Source organism: Anomaloglossus baeobatrachus, chromosome 2, assembly GCF_048569485.1.
Source record: "Anomaloglossus baeobatrachus isolate aAnoBae1 chromosome 2, aAnoBae1.hap1, whole genome shotgun sequence".
In the NCBI taxonomy this organism is placed as follows: Eukaryota; Metazoa; Chordata; class Amphibia; order Anura; family Aromobatidae; genus Anomaloglossus; species Anomaloglossus baeobatrachus.
Window position 1 is genome coordinate 472,166,665 of NC_134354.1, and position 25,397 is coordinate 472,192,061.

At 43.5% G+C, this 25,397-nt stretch overlaps 1 protein-coding gene across 4 annotated transcripts in view; it reads left to right on the top strand.

The window, feature by feature from the left end:
- Window positions 1-25,397, top strand: part of CLIP2 (CAP-Gly domain containing linker protein 2) — a 183,299-nt gene that overhangs the window by 96,702 nt on the left and 61,200 nt on the right. For all 4 annotated transcript variants that reach the window (XM_075336353.1, XM_075336354.1, XM_075336351.1 and 1 more), the window contains exons 3-4: window positions 69-601; window positions 22,271-22,395. In XM_075336353.1, the coding sequence (XP_075192468.1) occupies window positions 69-601; window positions 22,271-22,395 (658 nt within the window). The remainder of the gene's footprint in view (window positions 1-68; window positions 602-22,270; window positions 22,396-25,397) is intronic.

Below are 25,397 nucleotides of genomic sequence, written 5' to 3' on the forward strand. Positions count from 1 at the left end.
AATAAATACAATTTACTGTTTCTAATACGTAAACTTTTTTTTTTTTTTTTTTTTTTTTTTTTTTACAGGCTCTCCTTTGCATAAACAGGGTTCAACTTCGTCAGTGGGTGCTGAAAAATCAAGTTCCAAGATTACCGAAGTGGGGGATGAGTTTCTGGGAGACTTTGTAGTTGGTGAACGTGTGTGGGTCAATGGAATAAAGTCTGGAGTTGTACAGTATCTAGGAGAAACCCAGTTTGCTCCAGGTCAATGGGCAGGTGTTGTCTTGGATGATCCTGTTGGGAAAAATGATGGCTCTGTAGGTGGAGTACGTTATTTTGAGTGTCAACCTCTACAAGGGATATTTACCAGGCCTTCTAAGCTGACCCGACTTCCTGACGGTACAGGGAGCGATTCACATTCAGTGGAGTCTTTGACAACTCAGAACTTGTCTTTGCATTCAGGAACCGCCACACCACCGCTGACCACCCGAATTGTTCCCTTGCGGGAAAGTGTGTTAAACAGCACCATGAAAACAGGAAATGAGTCAGGATCTAACCTTTCGGACAGTGGATCTGTGAAGAAGGGAGACAAGGATCTACGCCTAGGAGATCGTGTTCTGGTGAGTATTAAATATATTTTAGTTCGTATTGTGAGTTCTAAAATATTATTTATACATTTTTTAAAAATCAATTTTCCACAACACAAGAGTATGTTCACACATGGCATTTTTGCTGCATTTTAGTTTGACATTAGCTGCAAAATAAATGATATTGCTAAAATATCCTTCAAACTTTTTTTTTCCTTGTGTATGAGCTGAGGTGCATTTTTTTAACTGGAGCATATCAATACTTTAATCGTTTTGCTGCCTTTATCCTTTCAAGTGAATTTATAAAAAAACACATGAAAAAATCATGAAGAACTCATCAAAAGTGGCGTAATATATGCACATTTTTCTTGCAAACGCCTTGTGTTTTTCATGCGGAAATAATACGGCAAAAAAGCACTGTGTGAACATACTCTATGAAGCAATACTTGTGTGTGTCTCCTGGATTTTTTTTTTATAGGGATTTAAGATGGTTTTCTTGCAATAATGACCTCTGTGAAAGTCATATGTAGCAAAGGATCCCAGTTTCTGTAATAACCATCTTCAGTCAGTAGGAGCGTTGAAAGGAAATGTATTTCTTTCAGAATTTGAGAAGCACCTTTACTTTATCTGCCTTATCACTTAATAGCCTCATGATATTGTGTTAGTACTCCTAAATCCAGATTTTGTCTGGAAGTGAGATTATGTTTTCTAGTGATATTTTCTGTAATGCCGCACTACTTAGGATGAAGCCGATGGCATGGTATCACATCTCAGAAATCCATAGATCAATTTTTCTAAAACTTTTAGCAAGAAAGAAAATATTTGATTGTATATCTTGTAGGGAGAGCAGAAGGGGCAATAGAGTTGGTGCCTTCACCGAAAAATTACATTTTTAATTTTAGCAGGAATTGTTTTTTATCAAGGATTCCAGTTTTTTTGTGAATGTTTTTCAATTGCCTGTACGCATTCCTCTAGTTGTTTCTTGCACTGTACGTGCAGTCTTAAAATTCTTGGGACGTTAACGTGGACGGCAGATGTTTATACTTATAGAGCTGAATTGCTATGTGGCAATGTGTCTGGTGTTGGGGGAAATCAGTCACTGAGAGGAAATGATGCATATCATCCTACCATCGCAAAAACAGGTCTATAAAAAAAATCACAGAACTTTGGTTTCAGTATAAATAACTATGAATATTCGTAAATACTATATTATAAAACACACCTTACCAGAAGAAGAACCCAGGTTTAGACAGCAGAAAATAGGAAGAACATTATTCCTACTATACTTATTAAAACTTTCTTGGTATTGTAAAGTGCAGGGGTCAAACACACAAATTTTAATGCACTTGAGTAAAATTCTCTGCAGTATGTCTATTATACAAATATAGTTATACAACACACAAAATATACATTCTTGGCACACACATATACACAGCACTGCTACATGTCCAGTAAATACACACAGTTCGTTTGCATAAAAAAAATCGGCTGCATCAACAAACAGCTCTGCCATGTACACACAGCTCTGCTACATGCACATATTATATACACACACAGCTATGCTACATGCACATTTATATACAAATATACACACAAACACACTGTATACATTACCACATTTTGCAGTTCCTATCAGGCATGTGACTGATCACATGACCTGAAAGATTCTTGAGCTAGACAGGTAGAAGTTCCTTCTGCTGTTCAGGACCTGCAGCTTCTTCTAATGCCCTGCATCAACCACATAGATCAGTGTTGGGCAAGAGGAGAGCAAGAAATTCTACTAGTGACTGGGAAGGTGTCACGCTCACCACCAGGGATTGTACTGTGGCAAGTAAAAGTGGACCCACTGGACCACTGGGCGAGCCTTCCCTTTTAGTGATAGGGGCTTGACTAAGCACCCACCGCGAGGCGAATGCCAGGTGCTACTCCCAGGGCAGGGACTGGGACTGTGGCAGGTGACACAGGAGAAGACAAGGCTGAGTCTTAAGTGTAAACAGGGACTACGAGGGTAGCAGTGGCAGATGGCACTGCTAGGGTGGGCAAGCACAGTCTCTGGTGTGGCGAGAGCCACTGGGATGACTAAGAATGAAGGCACAACCTAGACGGACAGACAGTCTCTTGTGTGACAAGGGCTGCCGAGGTAACTGAGGTTGTTAGTTTAGCCAGGACAGACGGGCACAGTCTCTGATGTGGCGAGGGCCACTGAGGTAACTGAGGCTGGAGGCACAGCTGGGACGAACAGGCATAGTCTCTAGTGTGACTAGGGCCACTAAGGTAGCTGAGATCTGGAGGCACAGCTGGGATAGACGGGCACTGTCTCTGGTGTAGCGAGGGTCACCGAGGTAGCTGAGGCTGCGTGCATGGCCGGGATGGACACAGGTACCAACAGGACAGGGAACCAACAGGACTGAACATATGGGACAGACAAGGGGACCTGACAACTAGCTAGCTGAGTACTGGACACTGACTAGCTAAGCATTGATCAGGCAACTCCGCTAGTGGGAGCTTACCCTAAATACCCAGTGTCTCTCAGCAATAGGCTGTGAGACACTTCCTGGGAGTGGCGCCTTGGCCCTTTAAGAGAGGGGCAGCGGCCCATGCGCACTCCTGAGAAGCACTCCTGAAGATGCTGTGATGCGCGCACAGACTCTGGGAGGTAGGGGAAGGAGTACTCACATGGAGGAGAAGCAGAGACGCTAGACAGCGTGGAAAGACCCGGCCGTAGCGGTGAGTCAGAGCGCATCCCTGCAACAGAGCAAGGAGTGCAGGGACGCAGCGTTACAGAAGGACACTGTGTCATTGTTCTTTTTCACAGGCATATACCTCTGGTCTATAAGATGCATACATTTTTAGTTACATTTTTTCTTGTCGCAAAAGTGCATTTTATAATCCAAAAAATACTGTATATTTCCCAGTTATTCAGTTAAAAAACAGATATAAACTCTATACATTACACTTAGACATTTACTACAATACAGGAAGGGAAGGACATCCTCACGTTTGTTAGCACTGAATTGTTTACTCAAAATGAAATTTATTAAACATTTCCTTTCCCAAAATAGACTCTTGCCTATTCCTATGACAGCTTGAATACATCAAGGGAATGATGTGGTTAAAGGAAATGCCACAAAGTGTATTTAGTTTTCTTTAGTATTTTTTGTTACAATGTTATGTACTACTGTTGCTTTTAATACAATTACACCTACTTATAGCTATCTTGTAGCCTTGTAAAAATACAGATGAATTGTAAATACGAGGGTGATCCAACTGATCCAACAGGGTGATTCACTATCGGGAGAACATAGCACTACTTTATAAAGATGAGGAGACTCACTATCTATCCAAGTTTTATCTATACACTACTGTACAAGTATGGACAGATATGGACTTCACTGTTTCAGTGATACATTGTCTCAGGTCATTCAGATTCTTTGGCTTAGGGTACCTTCACACTTAGCGATGCAGCAGCGATCCGACCAGCGATCTGACCTGGTCAGGATCGCTGCTGCATCGCTACATGGTCGCTGGTGAGCTGTCAAACAGGCAGATCTCACCAGCGACCAGTGAACAGCCCCCAGCCAGCAGCGACGTGCAAGCGACGCTGCGCTTGCACGGAGCTGCCGTCTGGAAGCTGCGGAGACTGGTAACTAAGGTAAACATCGGGTATGGTTACCCGATGTTTACATTAGTTACCAGCGCACAGCTGTGTGTGCAGGGAGCAGGGAGCCGCGCACACTGAGCGCTGGCTCCTTGCTCTCCTACCATAGCTACAGTACACATCGGGTTAATTAACCCGATGTGTAATGCAGCTACATGTGCAGAGAGCAGGGAGCCGCGCACACTGCTTAGCGCTGGCTCCTTGCTCTCCTAGCTGCTGTACACATCGGGTTAATTAACCCGATGTGTACAGCAGCTACATGTGCAGAGAGCCGGAGCCGGCAGCACAGGCAGCGTGAGAGCTGCAGAGGCTGGTAACTAAGGTAAATATCGGGTAACCACCTTGGTTACCCGATGTTTATCTTGGATACAGCTTACCTCAGCTGTCAGACGCCGGCTCCTGCTCCCTGCTCGCTTCATTTGTCGCTCTCTTGCTGTCACACACAGCGATCTGTGTGTCACAGCAGGAGAGCGGCTTTGAAGAAAACGAACCAGGGCTGTGTGTAACGAGCAGCGATCTCGCAGCAGGGGCCAGATCGCTGCTCAGTGTCACACACAGCGAGATCGCTAATGAGGTCACTGCTGCGTCACAAAAAGCGTGACTCAGCAGCGATCTCGGCAGCGAGCTCGCTGTGTGTGAAGCACCCCTTAGTGTCGGATGCATTGATTCTTTGACATAGCCTCAAAGAAAGAAATAAGAAAGAAATCGAAGGGTGTTAGATCCGGTGAACGTAGAGGCCAGCGTAACATTAGTAAATCAACCTGAGAACACATCACTGAAACAGTTGAGTCCATATTCGAGGATATACTGGACGGAACAGGACCACCATGTAGACATCTACCGCTTCGCCAGTTTCAATCACTTTAAACATTTGTGTCGTATAGATAAAACTTGAATAAATAGTGGGTATTTTCATGTTAATATATTTGTGTTATGTCCTCTCAGTTGGGGATACTGCGGCTATTATTTTTTATTAACCCTGTATATCTTTATAGCTTGCATTCTAAATGGCACAAAGTTGCCAAATTTTGTTCAAATACAAAGTTTTGAAGACCATTTTTCCTCCAGAATGCAAAAGATTTACAGTCATATGAAAAAGTTTGGGCACCCCTACTAATGTTAAAGGGGTGGTTCACCCATATTTTTTATTGTCTAGATCGATATTATATTGAGAAACAATGTTTCTCTCAAATACCTTGTGTTGGCAATAGTGCCTGTGAGAGGCGCTATTGCAGACCGCTGTTCCCTGTCCAGTGACGTACCCGTCCAATGCTGCCTCGTCACATCCGTGCAGCCGGCTACATTCTGAGCCCATCTGCTCCCTGCTCCTCCTCCCTCCTCCCTCACAGCACGTCTCTTGCTTGCAGCGTTCTGCGAGGAGGGAGGGGGGAGCAGGAGACGCGCCATGCTAGGAGGGAGGTAGGAGGGGGGAGCAAATGGGCTGTGACAGCAGTGAAACACCGCTCACAGCTCAGAGTCTGGAAGACTGTAGCCAGCTGCACGGTTGTGACGTGGCAGCATTTGACGGGTACGTCACTGAACAGGGAACAGCGGTCTGCAATAACGCCTCTCACAGGCACTATTGCCAACACAAGGTAATTGAGAGAAACATTGTTTCTCAATATAATATCGATCTAGACAATAAAAAATATGGGTGAACCACCCCTTTAACCTTTTTTCTTTATAACAATTTGGGTTTTTGCAATAGCTATTTCAGTTTCATATATCTAATAACTGATGGACTTAGTAATATTTCTGGATTCAAATGAGGTTTATTGTACTAACAGAAAATGTGCAATCCGCATTTAAACAAAATTCGACCGGTGCAAAAGTATGGGCACCCTTATCAATTTCTTGATTTGAACACTCCTAACTACTTTTTACTGACTTACTAAAGCACTAAATTGGTTTTGTAACCTCATTGAGCTTTGAACTTCATAGGCAGGTGTATCCAATCATGAGAAAAGGTATTTAAGGTGGCCACTTGCAAGTTGTTCTCCTATTTGAATCTCCTATGAAGAGTGGCATCATGGGCTCCTCAAAACAACTCTCAAATGATCTGAAAACAAAGATTATTCAACATAGTTGTTCAGGGGAAGGATACAATAAGTTGTCTCAGAGATTTAAGCTGTCAGTTTCCACTGTGAGGAACATAGTAAGGAAATGGAAGAACACAGGTACAGTTCTTGTTAAGCCCAGAAGTGGCAGGCCAAGAAAAATATCAGAAAGGCAGACAAGAAGTATGGTGAGAACAGTCAAGGACAATCCACAGACCACCTCCAAAGACCTGCAGCTTCATCTTGCTGCAGATGGTGTCAATGTGCATCGGTCAACAATACAGCGCATGTTGCACAAGGAGAAGCTGTATGGGAGAGTGATGCGAAAGAAGCCGTTTCTGCAAGCACGCCACAAGCAGAGTTGCCTGAGGTATGCAAAAGCCCATTTGGACAAGCCAGTTACATTTTGGAAGAAGGTCCTGTGGACTGATGAAACAAAGATTGAGTTGTTTGGTCATACAAAAAGGCGTTATGCATGGAGGCAAAAAAACACGGCATTCCAAGAAAAGCACTTGCTACCCACAGTAAAATTTGGTGGAGGTTCCATCATGCTTTGGGGCTGTGTGGCCAATGCTGGCACCAGGAATCTTGTTAAAGTTGAGGGTCGCATGGATTCAACTCAGTATCAGAAGATTCTTGACAATAATGTGCAAGAATCAATGACGAAGTTGAAGTTACGCATGGGATGGATATTTCAGCAAGACAATGATCCAAACACCGCTCCAAATACGCTCAGGCATTCATACAGAGGAACCATTACAATATTCTGGAATGGCCATCCCAGTCCCCAGACCTGAATATCATTGAACATCTGTGGGATGATTTGAAGCGTGCTGTCCATGCTCGGCGACCATCAAACTTAATTGAACTGGAATTGTTTTGTAAACAGGAAGGGTCAAATATACCTTCATCCAGGATCCAGGAACTCATTAAAAGCTACAGGAAGTGACTAGAGGCTGTTATTTTTGCAAAAGGAGGATCTACAAAGTATTAATGTCACTTTTATGTTGAGGTGCCCATACTTTTGCAACGGTCAAATTTTGTTTAAGTGCGGATTGCACATTTTCTGTTAGTACAGTAAACCTCATTTCAATCCAGAAATATTACTCAGTCCATCAGTTATTAGATATAAGAAACTGAAATAGCTGTTGTAAAAACCCAAATTGTTATAAAGAAAAAAGGTTAACATTTATAGGGGTGCCTAAACTTTTTTTCATATGACTGTAAGTAGGACGGGGGATGGATAGCTTGGATAGATGGTTAAATAGATAGGTAGATAGATGGTAGAACACAAATAAGTGCTGTGATTAAATAAATTATATTATAATATAATGAGGTCAATACGCAAGAACAATTCTTTTACTTTATGTGTGTGGAGACATAATATGAAACATATGGCGACACTGATGAGTAAAAGGGTAACAATGACTTTAACTTTTGATTTCCAGACTCCATATCTCACCATCCTTTACAGCTTCAACCGTGAGACTATCTTCATTTTATAGGCAATCACCTTGGCTATCTCTGACTTGCAACTATTAAGCATATGATTAGTTATGCAGATTCTTGTCATGTCACTGCATTGTTATTGTTTTGCTCCTGGTGGTGGAAAACCCTTTTTCTTCTTGTATACCACAAATTTCCATCTGTTCTCACATTCCCAAATAGCTCAGTGTGTTATCAGTTTGATTCCCAAGCAAAAGTTCACTGGTTTATGAGCAGCCATGAAGAAGTTTTCCAAAGAAAAGAGAAACAGCATCATCCAGCTCATCGATATTGGTCTCTCGGCCAAGAAAATTACCCAACTGCATCATGTGAGTGTCATGACAGTTAGAAAAATACGAAATGAAGTCCATCCATTCATTCAAAAGCCAAGTGGTGGACGTCCAGGCAAAATACCGAGTCAAAAAGTCATCTCATCACAAGGTCTATTAGTTTTGGCCCGACATACACAAAAGTGGAGGTGGCTTGTATACATTGTAAAAGTGAGATGATAAGTGTCCATGCAAGCATCATGCAACGCACCTTACACAAGTCAGGAATGGTACCCGAAAAAAAGGTGAAGAAGCTTCGACTTCAATATTGTCATATGAAGTGGCGCCTTGAGTTTGCAAAAAAGTACAAAAATTGGACAGTAGAAGCTTAGAAACGGGTGATTTGGAGCGATGAGTTGAAAGTCAATAGTCTAGGCTTTAATAGCTGCAAATGGGTCTGGAAGAAAGAAGGGAAAAAGGGGCTAATGGATCGAGAAATTGAAGGAACTGTCAAATACAGTTGATTTAGCCAAACTTGACTAGGATTGATGATGGTCTCAATGCTGAGCTTTATGTGAGTATCCTACAAGATGAGTTACTTCATACACTTAAGCACTATGGGAATAAAAAGGATAACAACCCAAAGCATACGTCGAGATTGGTGAAGAAATTGTTAAATGACAATGAAGTAAAGATGCTGGATTGCCACCCACAGTCCCCAGACCTCAATCCTATTGAATACTTGTGGGTAGAGTTGAAGAAAAAGCTGTATTGATACCCAAGTGAATTGACCAGTATGTACCAACATTGGGAACATGTAGAACAGACCTGGGATCAGATTTGCTGGTCTAGAGTATTCCAAGAAGGATTCAGGGAGTATTGATAGCTAAAGGTAGATTTACAAAATACTAACAAAATAATAAAAATTAAAATGTTTATTTTTCGGAGAAAAACAGTAACAATGCAGTAACATGACAAGAATCTGTATAACTAATTATATGCTAAATAGTTGCAAGTCAAATTTATGGCGGTTTATAAAAGCATGTGGCAAAACTCCGCAATCATTTAAATAGATGTAACACAATGTGCAGCAACCTCACTTAAAGAAGTAAATCCACGAATCCACCACACCTGAGTTTCTTTTCATGTGGAGTGTTTCCCCATGGTTTTATATACTGCTTGTTTTTTTCTATATGTACAGTGACTTCACTTTATTTGCACACATATGTGAGTGGCTGATATACTATTGCCATATGTCTCATAATATGTCTAGATAGATAGATAGAGGGATAGATAGAGGGATAGATAGAGCGATAGATAGAGGGATAGATAGAGGGATAGATAGAGCGATAGATAGATAGAGGGATAGATAGAGCGATAGATAGAGTGATAGATAGAGCGATAGATAGATAGATAGATAGATAGATAGACAGAGGGATAGATAGATAGAGGGATAGATGGATAGATAGACAGATAGATAGATAGAGGGATAGAGGGATAGATAGAGGGATAGATAGAGGGATAGATAGAGGGATAGATAGATAGATGGATAGATGGATAGATAGAGGGATAGAGGGATAGATAGAGGGATAGATGGATAGATAGATAGATAGATAGAGAGATAGATAGATAGAGCGATAGATGGATGGATGGATAGATAGAGGGATAGATAGATAGAGTTTTCTCTGCAGGATGTATAAGATCTATTATCAAAAATCTTATCCAAGTGGTATTTACACACATTTTTGTGAATTTTGGGCCCTTTTGAGATATAAGGAAATGGGAATCAACACCATCATATCCAAAAGAGTCAGAAGCAGCCACTGAAAGTCATGCAATAGTTTGTGTGTATTCTTCCTGACCATATTGTCATTAGTTTTAATGTCCATTTTGTTGATCTAATTGCTGAGTATATACAATGAGCTGTTTATATCTAATACTTCCTTTTTCTAGCATTGCTATAATATTCTTCTTGGTATAACCTTATTAAACAGATAAAAAGCCGTTGAGAATTAATCTGTTGGAATAAGCACATGAGTATTTAACACTGAAACCTGCAAAGCTGGTATTGCTCTACACACTGTAGTATTTTAGTGCCGTTGCACTGGTCTATTTTAGGTATTTAATTACAGATTTATGTAATTGTGTGCAGGGTCTTACAGTAAACCTGCATTTCAGAGGAATTACAATGAACATAAAGTCACTGTTCTCTCTCCTGGGCGTTTTTCATTTTCTCATGTTTCATATTGTGCCCTTTTGTCTTAACAAATGGCATATTTTACAATGTGGTATGCCTAATGGTTTCATCAGTCAGTGGTCACCTCACTCCTACAGCCGCTAATGTTTGTTAACCCTACAACGAGCAACCATAGAAATCTACTATAGAAAACAAGTGATCTATCAGGCCTGCGAGGCCCCAAGTATGCATTCTAGGGTTAAAGGGAATCTGTCGGCAGGTTTTTGCTACCACATCTGAGAGCAGCATGATGTAGGCAAAAAGATCCTGAATCCAACGATGTATCACTTAGATCAGTGGCTGCAACCGTTCTGACACAATCAGAATTTTTAGATTTAGCCATGTAGCTGAGCCCAGGGAGCCGTCCTGCCAACACCAGGCTCTTTAAAGAGACTATACACTGACACTGAAGTGTCAGTCAGAGAAGGGGGAATTATAAGGGACCTGTTTCTTAAACAAACATAGCAAATAAACAGATCGGAGTGTGACCAAATAGGTGTTCCTGAATTCTATGTTTTAACCCTTGCAGCATGCTGGCTTTAACTTGCATAGCAAAAACCTGCTGACAGATTTCCTTTAAAGGTAAATATAACAGTATATATCTGGATTTAAAAGGACAACGTCTTCAATCATAAAACGTTGGGCACTACTAATACACATTTTTCCTGTCTTTTATTTGAGAGCGAGAGAAATTGAAAGAGAGCGATGATACTGGCATAGCTGGATTCAGTGCCAGGGCTTGTTCACTCGTAGTGTTATACAGTAGACTGCCTTCTATAACTATACAGTGTGTGCTCCTTAAGTGTAGACAAAATATCTGGAATAGTTCTTTCTGGCACCAAAGGTTTTTTGTCTTAGGGTACTTTCACACTTGCGTTATTTTCCTTCCGTTACAATCCGCCCTTTTGGGAAACAGCGGAATCCGTTAACGGATTCCGCTGTTTCCCATAGACTTGTATGGTTGACGGATTGTACCAAAAGGAGCTGCGTTGCTTCCGCTGGGCGACGCTCCGTTGCTTCCGCCCAGCGGGAGGAACGCAGCATGTAACGTTATTTTGAGCAGCGGAATCCTCTGGATTTCACTGCGCATGCTCTTTTTTTTTTTTTTTTTTTTTTTTTTAAATCAAACTTTATTTTGGCTCGCGGTGGCCGAACGTTCAGCTGAGCGCCCGGCCGTCGGCAAGCGACAGCGCTCAGCTGAATGACCGGCCACCAGCATGCCCGGCCGCCGGCAAGTCACAGCGCTCAGCTGAGCGCCCGCCCGCCGGCATGCCCGGGCGCCGGCAAGTGACAGCGATCAGCTGATCACCCGGCGGGCGGGAGCGATCAGCTGATCACCCGGCGGCCGGCTACTGGGAGCAATCAGCTGATCACCCAGCGGCCGGCTGCAGGGAACGATCAGCTGATCGTTCACTATAGTCTGCCGCTGGTAAAACCGGGAAAAAAAAAAAAAATCAAAACGAATTGCGTTGTTTTGCAGCATCCGTTGCATCCGTTGTGTCACTATATGCAACACATCCGTTGCATCCGTTACACAACGCAATGCAACGGATACCGTTCAACGCAAGTGTGAAAGTAGCCTTATTGTTTTGCTGACAAATCAGAATAAATAATTGGCAGTGTACCCACATGTTTTTCATTGCACAAATTGAGGAGAAAATGAAAACATAGATAACATTTTTGTGCTATTGTGTTGTTTGTATGAACACTGGCTGCCTTTTTCTATGAGTTTGTAAATGTTAACAACATGATTGAGTCGTAAATAGCTGCTATGTTAGGTCACTCTGGAAATGAGTGTGCACGGCAGTGTACTTCCTCAAGGCCTTGCTCTGCAGGCTTCAGTAGACTCTATGTGTACAGAAATAGTTTTTCCATGCAGCATTGCTGTTACATATGGAGTCCAGAAGAGCATGCAATGCTTTTTTTGTCATATGTGTATGGAATATAACAGAAAACAGGCTTAAAGCTGGTATTTCAAGCTATAATTCTGTCTATTACGTTTAAATGGAATCTGTCAGCAGGTTTTTGCTGCCTGATCTTGGAGCAGCATGATGTAGGTAGAGACCCTCAATCTAACAAGGTATCACTTAGTTTACTAGGTGTAGCGGTTCTGACACAATCAGAGCTTTTAGATTTAGCAATGCAGAAGAGCTGAGAAAGCTATCTCCTCCCTCACCAGGCTCTCTATGTACATTTCTATAGACAGTAATCTGCTAATCCCAGCAGTTAGACTAGCTGACTTCTAACTGAGTCCAGCAATGAAAATCTCCTGAAGCTCAGACAAACATTGCAGATAAACAACATAGTTACGATGATCGGGGAGAGCAGGGGCTCCTAGACTGGCCATCAGTCTACGGGGACCCTAGCTAACCCTTATCGCAGAGTTACCCCTGAAGGTGAGGATATCTGAGCTGCCTTTCTGACCCTGCTCCTGACCAGCCCTGATTTAATACTCCATACCCCCCACCCCAGGGAAGCGCCAGGACAGGAGTGTTATAAAACCAACACAGATAGACAAAGAGGATAAACCAAAACTCTATCTCACAGCACATTCACACAAAGGTATAAGACAATAAAAGGTAAGAAAGAAAATAAGAGCAGGGAGGAAACTGCAAGACAACAGGAGAATTCCATAACAACTGCCACCACAAGCACCACGCATTATGATCACCAGCAGGACTGGAAAACAACAGCACACAGACCAGCACAACACCAAACTATAGTCGGTGTGGGAAGACAGGGGTCACTATCTTAAAAATGCGGGAAATAAATTTGATAGGTTTTCAAGATTTTGGTTGCCAGGATCCCAGAGGTAACCAGTAGGCTAACAGAGGTTAACGCTTGCTAGCCTGACCATTAAAGAGCACACAGCTGGTGGACGCCAAGGCTTCCTGTGTAACTCAGAAACACCAGAGAAACCATAGTGTGGAGTGTCAGAATCTTAAGTGTGAACAAAGCCGCCATGACACTCAGCGAGGTTTGAACAAAACTCCGAGTTACAAACAGCACACAGTGTCAACAGAGATGCATCGCTGAAATCTCTGTATTAACCCCTACAGCATGTTGCTTTCAGATTACACAGCAAAATCATGCTGACAGACTCCTTTTAAAGGGGATCTGACACCATTTTAAGCTTTTTGCGTTATTAATATGAGCATACATGTTTTATATAGCTGAAATTAGTCATACCTGTATGCCTCCTGGATGATAGTTTGTTCAGTAAAAATCATCTTTTATAGCTTCGATCTTCCAGGCTATGGAGTATACGCTGCCCGGAAAACAAGACTGCATCGGGCTGTATTATTCCAGATTTCTATTCCCCCTTCTCTTCAGTGTCCCTTTGATGTCAGATGCACTGTCGCAAATCAAAATCCCGCACCTTCGTATTCTGCCTACCGACTCTACCCTACACTGTTCATCCCTTCTGTGGGCACTGTCTTGCATTTTGATGTGTGCAGGTACCTGAGAGTCACTGTAACTTCCAGTCTCAGTGATCTCTGGCACACAGTAAAGGTGAATTTCTGACTTCCTTCTTCCCTGCTTTCAGACAAACAATATGGTTTCATAAGTCCTAGTTTAATAAAACCTGCCAGCCAGCTTGCTCTCACAGCTAAAATATGCATGACTTGCCGGTGCCTGTGCACATCAAAATTGAAGATAGTACCCACAGAAAAGCCCGTAGAAGTACAAAGTGAATCACTAGTTTTTTAGAGGGAAGGAATAAGAAGAGACACCAAGCCAGGTGATAGTTGTTACTAAATTTGAAAAGACCTGGCCAGGCCAAGAGGAGGATGAATTGGCAGCAGAACTTGCACTAGGAAGATTGGTGGACTGACCTGAGATAAAGATCGGTGACCTGAGCAGAGAGGAAGATCCGTGACCAGAGCTGAGAGGAAGACCGTGACCTGAGCCAGTAGGAGACCGTGACCTAATCTGAACTAGGCCCGAGAGATAATCTGGCTGTAGCAGAGGACCATCTCCTTAGGCCATTTGTCAGAGCTTGAAGGAGGCCAGCTAGTGGACTTTGTGCAGCGATAAAAAGGAAAGAAGTCCAACTCACCGATCAGCTATTTGCTGTTAGATATAAATGTCCTGCGCAGGGAATGGTCTGGCCACCAAGTAGAAAGTTAGAAAGAAAAATTTCCAGCGCTGTCCAATAAAAATACTCCACTTTATTAGAAAATTCTTAAAATCCAGCATAACAGCTTATGATATAGATCTCAGTGAGAACTACACGTTTCGACGCTAGGTCTTAGGGGTACTTTGCACGCTGCGACATCGTAAGCCGATGCTGCGATGTCGAGCGCGATAGTCCCCGCCCCCGTCGCAGCAGCGATATCTTGTGATTGCTGGCGTAGCGAACATTATCGCTACGCCAGCTTCACATGCACTCACCTGCCCTTAGACGTCGCTCTGGCCGGCGATCCGCCTCCTTCCTAAGGGGGCGGGTCGTGCGGCGTCACAGCGACGTCACACGGCAGGCGGCCAATAGCAGCGGAGGGGCGGAGATGAGCAGGATGTAAACATCCCGCCCACCTCCTTCCTTCCACATTGCAGCCGGGACGCAGGTAGGAGATGTTCCTCGCTCCTGCGGCTTTATACACAGCGATGTGTGCAGCCGCAGGAACGAGAAACAACATCGTACCTGTCACTGCACCGGCATTATGGAAATGTCGGACCCTACACCGATGATACGATAACGACGCTTTTGCTCTCATTAATCGTATCAAAAAGGATTTGCACACTACGATATCAACTGCGACGCTGGATGTGCGTCACTTTCGATTTGACCCCACCGACATCGCACCTGCGATGTCGTAGTGTGCAAAGCCCGCTGTAGGGTGGCTTTACACACTACGATATCGCTAAAGCGATCTCGTTGGGGTACAGAACTTGTGCCGCACATCCGGCAGCTATAGCGATGTCGTTGTGTGTGACCCCTATGAGCGATTTTCAATTGTCGCAAAAACGTTCAAAATCGCTCATCGGTGACATCACCCCCTATTCCCAATTATCGTTGCTGCTGCAGTAACAATGTTGTTCGTCGTTCTTGCGTCCAGCCAGCAATGAGGAAGGAAGGAGGTGGGCGGGATGTTCGTCCCGCTCATCTCTGCCCCTCCGCTTTGCTTGGGCGCCCACTTAGTGACGTCGCTGCGACGCCGCACGAACCGCCCCCTTAGAAAGGAGGCGGTTCACCGGTCACAGCGACGTTGCAGAGCAGGTATGTGCGTGTGACGCTGCTATAGCGATTATGTTCGCTACGGCAGCAATCACCACAAATCGGCCGTACGATGGGGGCGGGTGCTATCGCGCTCGACATCGCCAGCAAATGCTAACGATGTCACAGCGTGTAAAGCACCCCTTAATCATGTTCTGCCGTTGTGCAGCGATCCCCCAATTTAGACTTGCGTCCTAGTGAGTAGCATCTCTGACCCTGCTAGGGCCTTAATACTGTATAGTATTGTTTAGATAAGTACACAACAGCAACGAATAGAGTGACACTGTTGTTTCCCTGCTAGAGGTATCTAGAGTATGATAACAGTGACAGCTAGTTAGTGGTAAGAATAATACTGTGTAATAATATTGTGTAAAAAAATACTGAGATTGCATTTCGTATACTTTTGCTGCTGATTTATCCACTACGAAATAATCTGATTTACTACTATTACTTATGCTATACCAATATCTCACATTAAAAGTGCTAATCCTTAATTTGTATATAGTTAATAAACCGTTGTTGGTTCAGTCACCACTGCTGCCTCATTGCCTGCATTGTTGCAACCGATCATTTACACCTGGCATAGATTTGGGGCCTGTAAGCTGCGGCCACCACCAGTGGGCTCTTATATACAGCATTCTAACATGCTGTATATAAGAGCCCAGGCCACTGTGTAGGACATAAAAAACACTTTATAATACTCACCTAGGGAGTCACTCCGATGCAGACTGGTCAAATGGGTGGCACTGTTCTCCGGGCCCGGCACCTCCTCTTTCGGCCATCTTCGGCCCCCTTCTTCTGAAGCCGGTGTGCATGACGCTTCCTACATCATGCACACAGGCCGGTATTGAGGTCCTGCGCGGGCGTACTTCAATACTTTGATCTGCCCTGATCAGGGTAGATCAAAATGCGCCTGCGCAGGACCTCAGTGTCGGCGAGTGTGTATGACGTAGGACGCGTCATGCACGCCGGCTTCAGAAGAAGGAGAACAAACATGGCCAAAAGAGGAGACACCAGTCCCGGAGAACTGCACCACCCATTTGACCAGTCTGCACCGGAGCGACCCCCTAGGTGAGTATTATAAAGTGTATTTATGTTCTACACAGCAGCCTGGGTTCTTATATACAGCATGTTAGAATGCTGTATATAAGAGTCCACTGGTGGTGGCCGAAGCTTATAAAGCCCAAATCTAGAGACAGGTTCCCTTTAAGCGAAGAAATGTCTGATTAGTCTGTGAATGCAACCACAAAGGGCAGCCTCCCCCTCAGAGATATGCTTAGTCACATACCAAAATTTATTGTTGACAATTTAATTATGCGGGACTGGGTCCAACGACTGAAAAACATGTTATATATGACACCCAACTTACAGGCGGAGATAGCCATGCAGACACTAGACAGAGAGGCCTGACAAACGGTCATGCTACGACAACCATGAGACCGTGATAAGGTATATAAAGTGATTTTAGAAGACATGCATGGTGATATGACTCCTCTAGGAAACCTGGACATTTGCCTATTCCGCTGGGTTGAGAAAGAGGGAGAAACAGTCATCTAGTACATGAATACTCTGCTTGAAGTAATTGCTCACATCAACAAGAGCATGGAAGGAAAAGATAGGGGACTATGATGAAGTGTTAAGAGACCAGCTGGTTGCGGGCCTAAGAAACATGTATCTGAGACAAGCCCTGGAAGAATGGCTTTGCTGTAACCCCAACATGAGCTTCCTTGAGATCAGAGCCAAAGCCAGGGTTCGAGAACAAGAAGCTCTGACTGCAGCAGTTACTGTGCCCATGAGTTACAACAGGAAATGCGAGAGATCAGAGAGAACATTTGAAAAATCCTGCAGCTACCCCAGAACCAAATCCTGGTACAAAGAATGACCAGAGAGCTGGTAACTCCCTCCCGGGGAACAACGATACAGACCTAGTCATCCACCAGACGAGTGCAGACTTGAATACTCAGATTGTGGAGTGGGACACATGTCAAAGAGTTGCTCCACGTGAGGCAGTCAACAACAAAAGCATCTGTTAAACTGAAGCAACCCGTGGTTAGGGATCATACCTGGGGGCTTAGTCTCTCAGTAAGTAGGTTTGAAGGCTCCAAAGACATTACGTCTTTGAGTCTCACTGCGTGGGCTAAATTGAACTGACAACAGATTCGTTGTTTAAAGGACACTGGGTCCCAGGTGACCACAATGCCAGAAATATATTTCCATCAGCACTTCCCCAACATTGCCGGATCCAGAGGCCCAAGTATCTAATTGATGGCTGCCAATCAGTTGCCCATCACAGAAGTGGGGGTGGTATGGATAAAGATGCATGTCTGTGGGAACAATCTGGGAAAGAAAGGGATCTTGCTAGTGAAAGGCCACATCAGAAATAGACTCATTGGGACTGTAGGAATGAATGTCCTGAAGGAAATAGGACATTTCCTGGTGGACAGCCGATGTGGAAATGACTGAAGATATCCAACAGCTGATCAGGGCTCATCAAATCCAAAGGTCGCCAGTCACATACGAACCTCTAGGTAAAGTAGTGGTGCCCACTAATACCACTCTGACTTTGCCACATTGTCAGACGGTGCTCACTATGCCGTTCCAGGCTCAGATGTTCTTAGAAGAAGTGGAGGTGTAGATCGAACCTCAGGGAACGGTTGAAATGATACCTGGATTACTGGTCGCCTGCATCTTAGCAACTCTGTGTGAAGGACGTGTGCTGGTGAGATTCCCCTAATTTCAGCAAGACAAACTTACAGCTGGCTCCCAGAAAAGAAGTGACCCAAATCTATGTGATGCAGAAGAAACTCGCAAGATCAGATGCTGTAAAATTAACACCTGTGATTGGGAATTCGTGGACATTGTCAGTGTACATCAAGCAGAAGAGAGGATGCAAGGTAAGAGATGGACATGACATCCTTAAACAGATGAAGTAAGGTGATTCCCTGCAGGGTATATAATAAAAAACAAACACGCGGCGCCAATCTCAGCGCATTATCAAAGCGGCTCTCTGGTGCCCTTTTTTTTACTGAAGTTTTATGCACTCACCTTTTGCCACAAAACTTCAGGCATATATGACTTTTCCAAAGTCTCCTTATCCGGGTCTGCTGCTTGCCTTGAATTGATCCTGTGTATGGTCCTGCCTCGGATTAACACAGGTGAAAAAGTTAAAAATGAAGTAAACCAATTCTGTAGTGGCCGCGCTCCCCGTAGTAATGATTTTAAAAACTTGTCCTCAAATGGAATTTATTACTCGAACATACGGAAATAAAAAAACGGATACAACGCGTCTCGGCGGGAACAACCGCCTTCCTCAGGTATCTAAATAAAAATGCATCTCACTCTACTTTATAGATAAAAAAATAAATACAATTTACCTGGTATTCAAATAAGGGTCTGGATATAACCACAGCTGTATAATCAGTTTCTTAGTTCACTTCAACTCTAGTGGTTCATTAAAAACAAATCCACAAACAACAAATCAACTCTAGTGGTTCATTGTTTGTGGATTTGTTTTTAATGAACCACTAGAGTTGAAGTGAACTAAGAAACTGATTATACAGCTGTGGTTATATCCACACCCTTATTTGAATACCAGGTAAATTGTATTTATTTTTTTATCTATAAAGTAGAGTGAGATGCATTTTTATTTAGATGCCTGAGGAAGGCGGTTGTTCCCGCCGAAACGCGTTGTATCCGTTTTTTATTTCCGTATGTTTGAGTAATAAATTCCATTTGAGGACAAGAGTTTTTAAAATCATTACTACGGGGGGCGCGGCCACTACAGAATTGGTTTACTTCATTTTTATCCTTAAACAGATGGAAGCAGATCTGAGTGTAGAGTAGGTGGGCTTCTTAAAGAAAAAATATCAGGTCTCTGAGAGCCAGAATTCTTGCTGGTTGGTAGGTGATCACTTACTTATTTCATGCAATAAAATGCAAATTCATTATTTAAAAAGCATACAATGTGATTTTCTGGAGGTTTTTTTTTCTTTATTCTGCAAGGGGTACTTTACACGCTGCAACATCGCTAGCATCGGCTAGCGATGTCCAGCGCGATAGCACCCGTCCCCGTCGCACATGCGATCAGATGAGCGGGTGTCATAAGGTACTCTACAGGTCAATGTGAATCTGATGATTTGGTGTCATAAGGTACTCTACAGCTCAATATGAATCAGATGAGCAGGTGTCATAAGGAACTCTGCAGCTCAATATGAATCAGATGAGCAGGTGTCATAAGGTACTGTACAGCTCAATATGAATCGGATGAGCTGGCGTCATAAGGTACTCTACAGCTCAATATGAATCAGATGAGCGGGTGTCATAAGGTACTCTACAGGGCAATGTGAATCAGATGATTGGGTGTCATAAGGTACTCTACAGCTCAATATGAATCAGATGAGCGGGTGTCATAAGGTACTCTACAGCTCAATATGAATCTGATGAGCGGGTGTCATAAGGTACTCTACAGCTCAATATGAAGCAGATGATCACGTGTCATAAGGTACTCTAAATCTACAGCTCAATATGAATCAGATGAGCGGAGGTCAAAAGGTACTGTACAGCTCAATATGAATCGGATGAGCGGGCGTCATAAGGTACTATACAGCTCAATATGAATCAGATGAGCAGGTGTCATATGGTACTCTACAGCTCAATATCAATCGGATGAGCGGGCGTCATAAGGTACTCTACAGCTCAATATGAATCAGATGAGCAGGTGTCAATAGGTACTCTACAGCTCGTTATGAATTAGATGAGCAGGTGTCATAAGGTACTCTACAACTCAATGTGAATCAGATGAGTGTTTGTCATATGTACTGTACAGCTCATTTTTAATTAGATGAGCATTTGTTGTAAAGTATTCTACAGCTCGTTGTGAATTAAATGAGCAGACATCATAAGTTACTCTACAGCTCATTATGAACTAGACTAGCAGGCGTTGTAAGGTATTCTACAGCTTATTATGAATTAGATGAGTTTTTTTCATAAGGTACTCTACAACTTGTTATGAATTAGATGAGTATTTATGATAAGGTACTCTAAAGCTCATTATGAATTAGATGAGCATTTGTCGTAAGGTACTCTACAAGGTACTCTACAACTTGTTATGAATTAGATGAGTATTTTTGGTAAGGTACTTTAAAGCTCATTATAAATTAGATGACAATGTGTCGTAGGGTGCTCTACAGCTTGTTATAAATTAGATGGCTGTGTGTCATAAGGTACTCTACAGCATGTTATGAATTAGATGAGCATTTGTCATAAGGTATTGTACAGCTCATTTTTAATTAGATGAGCGTTTGTCGTAAAGTATTCTACAGCTCGTTCTGAATTTGATGAGCGTTTGTCATAAGGTACTCTACAGGTCATTATGAATTAAACGAAAAGGCGTTGTAAGGTACTCTAAAGCTTGTTGTGAATTAGATGAGCGTTTGTCATAAGGTTTTGTGCAACTCATTTTTAGTTAGATGAGCGTTTGTCGTAAGGTACTCTTCAGCCCATTATACATTAGATGAGCGTTTGTTGTAAGGTACTCTACAGCTTGATCAGCTTGATATGAAATAGACGAGCGGGTGTCATAAGATACTCTACAGCCTGTCATGAATTAGATGAACATTTGTCGTAAGGTACTCTTCAGCTTGTTATGAATTAGATGAACATTTGCCGTAAGGTGCTGTACAGCTTGATATGAATTAGGTGAGCTGGCATCGCCACGCCCTGTCTTTCTCCAACTTTGGCAAACTGGTGTTAAAATGGCAAATGTCTCAATATTTTTACACAGCCTCACATTATGCAAAAATGTTTGATATTCCTGAAAGTGTTTTACGCCACATTTCTGGCTTAAACACTTTGATGAATTGGGGCCAATGTCTGGTTTCTTAATCAGGTTGTGACTATGCAGAACAGTTTATGTGCGGATGAACACATTCTCTGATTTTCAAATGCATTTCTTTTGATGTCAAAAATATATTCGTACTAAACATATTTTGTTAAGTGTCTTTCTCATATTTAGTGTTCTGGTAAGCAGTAAACCTATAGAGTTGCACTGTAGATGATAACATCTCCATTTGTGCCAAAATAATATTCATTGCATATGAGTGAAGAACTTAAAGGGAAGCTGTCTTCAGGTTTTCCCATATCAAACTGATGTCACCTGTTTGCTAGCTTTCTAAACAGCTTTTTAAATGTGTCCTATTATCACTACCACAGCCTGGCATGCCAGAAAAAAAATGACTTTATAAAACTCCTGTGCCATACGTAAATAATTGCCAAAAAATCCAATGGCCAGGCCTGGACCATGCTCCGCACATCCCTGTGGATGGATAATATAACCACATTCCTTATGACTAATATAGATGTGATACACAACTATCTGCTCATCTGACAGCCGGTATATGCCAGCAGCAAAGCTGATTCCAGTCCTGAAAGGACACTGTAAAATGCACATGGTCTGGCTTTCAGGCCAGCTTTATAGTTAGTTTGGATGATGTGGATGTCATCCACATCAATTAGAAGAAAAGGAGCTGTATGATAAGGACAGCACATTTACAAAACTGTAAAGTGAACTCGCAAAGGAATGGTAGCAGATTAGCATACAGAAACCTGATGACAGGTTCCCTTTAACTTTCACTATGCACCACTGATTTTTTTTATCATTGTTATTAATTCACATTGTTTAATGGATACTGTTTAGATTGTCCTATAGATCTAAGCTATAGTGGTGATGTGAGTTATGATATTACTTTTTTGAATTACATGCTCTCTGTGTTGCTCTGCAGGTTGGTGGTACAAAAACAGGAGTAGTTCGCTATGTAGGAGAGACGGATTTTGCAAAAGGAGAGTGGTGTGGTGTGGAGCTGGATGAACCCCTCGGGAAAAATGATGGAGCTGTGGCTGGTACCAGGTAGGAATACATTACCGTACATCCTTACCTGAGTAGAAATGAGTAACATTTCCAGAGAAGTATCGGTAAGTATGCCACTGAGATATAGGTCTATTTCAGTGGTTGGTCATAGAGATTTTCAGTACCTAAGAGCTCCAGAAGAATATGGAGATTTACAAGTGACCACAACAGTCATCATCGGATTTGTACCCCCAAAAATTCTGGGTATAAACATGGCAGACATGTAGTTATGCTTACAATAAATAATGTATTGATATAATTAGCCTTACTGAGCAAAAATTACTAAATTAACTGTTCCATGATGGTAACCTTCTGTGACTAGAGAACCGCCCATAAGGAGCAGCTCTGGTTCTCATGAGACTTCTATTTATCATATTGCCATTAATTCATGTGAATTCTCGCCATGTAATACTGCATTGTGGCCAGACATGCTTTATCGCTGGGCCAACATTAATTTAAGAAGGTGTTATTCACAATTTCTGTGACATATCCCATTTTATTGCAATGTGACCAGTATTCACATGCAGCATTTATTTGCTTACAGCCTACTATCATATTTTTCTCATTTTTATGATCGCCTTATTTGTATACATTTATGTATACTTTCTTGTATTGTTGTATCCGTGTATGATAGTACTTACCGTATTTTTCTGACTATAAGACGCACCGGACTATAAGACGCACCCTGGTTTTAGGGAAGGAAAATATGAAAATACAATTTTAAGCAAAAAATGTGGTCATGACACACTGTTATGGGGCGAGGATCTGCTGCTGACACTGTTATGGGGGTAATGACCCCAAATTCTCTACTAAGGTACCCCATCCTGGTAATGATCCTCCTGCCTTGTATATGATCCCCATCCTTGTATATATAACCCTCATCCTGGTATAGCCCCCATCCTGCTATATACCGCCATCATGTTATTTACCCCCAACCTGCTATATACTCCCATTCTGCTATATACCCCATCCTGCTATATACTCCCATCCTGCTATATACCCCCATCCTTCTATATACCCCATCCTGATAAATACCCTTATCCTGATAAATACCCCCGTCCTGCTATATATCCCATCCTGCTATATACCCCCATTCTGGTATATGTTCTGTATCCTGTGCCATAGAAAAAAATAAACGTTTATACTCACCTTTCCTCACTCCAGCAGCATCGCTCGTCCTCCTGTCTGTGTCAGACAGCGCCGCTGACCTGTGTGGAGCTGGTCACCATTCCCTGCAGCATCACGATGTCCTCCTGTTTGCCTCCTCGCTGATGTGTGTGGAGCCGTGCGCACAGCGAAGACGTCTTCACTGTGCTCACCGCTCTCTACACAGATCAGCGGGTCGGCAGACAGGAGGACATCGTGATGCTGCAGGGAATGACCAGTGAGTATACCGTACTTATTCACTGCCCCCCGCGCTGATGATGATGCGCGGGGGGCAGTGAATATAGCCGCACATGATCACTCCAGGCTGTAGTTGCCAGGGGTGATCACGCGTGCTGGCTGCCAATCATCCCCCGCCCATCATCCCGCCCACCTGTTAGCGCCGGCTTCAGTGCTGAGAGATGATGAGCGGGAGGATGCATGCATATGAAATGAGCAGGCCCACGTGGTCATGGCAGGTGCTGCTACAGCCTGCGCATGCCGCCGATGACCCGCTCCACTGCAGCACCCTCATTCCCCGCAGCCATGCCCTACATTCAGATTATAAGACGCACCCCCCACTTTCCCCCAACAAGTGGGGGAAAAAAATGTGTCTTATAGTAGACATACACTGATGAGCACTACATCTTTGAGCGTGAGACTACCTTCATTTTATAGATGAGCGGGAGGATGCATGCATATGAAGTGAGAGGGCTCACAGGTCACAGTAAGCGTTGCAACAGCATGCTCGTGCCGCCGATGACCCGCGCCACCGCAGCACTCTCATTCCCCGCAGCCCTACATTCAGACTATAAGACGCACCCCCCACTTTCCCCCAACATTTGGGAGAAAAAAAGTGCACCTTATAATCCGAAAAATACGGTAGTTACATATACCCATTTGGCACTACTTCTAAGGCTACATGCGCACGCTGTTTTTTTTCCTGCTTTTTTGCTGCTTTTTTGGCTGCAGTTTTGTCAGCAGAACTTTCTGACATTTGACTTCCCAGCAAAGTCTATGAGAAGTCAGATTTGTCATGCGCACATTGCAGTTTATTTGTCAGCGTTTTTTTGTCAAAAGTTTGTGACAAAAAAAATGCAGCATGTTCATTCTTCCTGCGTTTTTGTCAACATTTGTCACCCATTGAAATCAATGAGGGCATCAAAAACGCAGGAAAAATGCATGCTATCAAAAGTGGTGCATTTTACCTGCCTTTTACCTGCGTTTTTGGTACCAAAAACGCTGGTGATTTGTCAGGAAGTGAGGTCAGGCAAGTGGTCCCGTCCCGTCCTCCACGTGTTCCCCGAAGTACCGCTGTCCCCAGGGGAGATGATGTGGAGGACGGGACTATCAGCGGCGGCAGCGAGAGGGGGATGAACATTGGCAGCTGAAAACATTGATTTTTCCCTCTCGCTGCTGCCGCCGCTGATAGTCCCGTCCTCCTCGTGTTCCCCGAAGTACCATTGTCCCCAGCATGCACGCACAGGGGAGATGATGTGGAGGACGGGACTATCAGCGGCGGCGGCGGCAGCGAGAGGGAAAAATGAATGTTTTCAGCTGCCAACGTCAATCCCCCTCTCGCTGCCGCTGATAGTCCCGTCCTCCACGTGTTCCCCGAAGTACCGCTGTCCCCAGCATGCACGCACAGGGGAGATGATGGACCCCTCTCGCTGCCACCGCCACCGCTGAAAGTCCCGTCCTGTCAGCTCCACGCTCCTGTCAGCTCCACGCTCCTGTCAGCTCCACGCAGTAGCGCGATCAGCTGAGCTGTCACTGAGGTTACTCGCGGCCACCGCTGGATTCAGTGGTGGCCGCGGGTAACCTCGGTGACAGCTCAGCTGATCGCGCGGCTGTCTTCA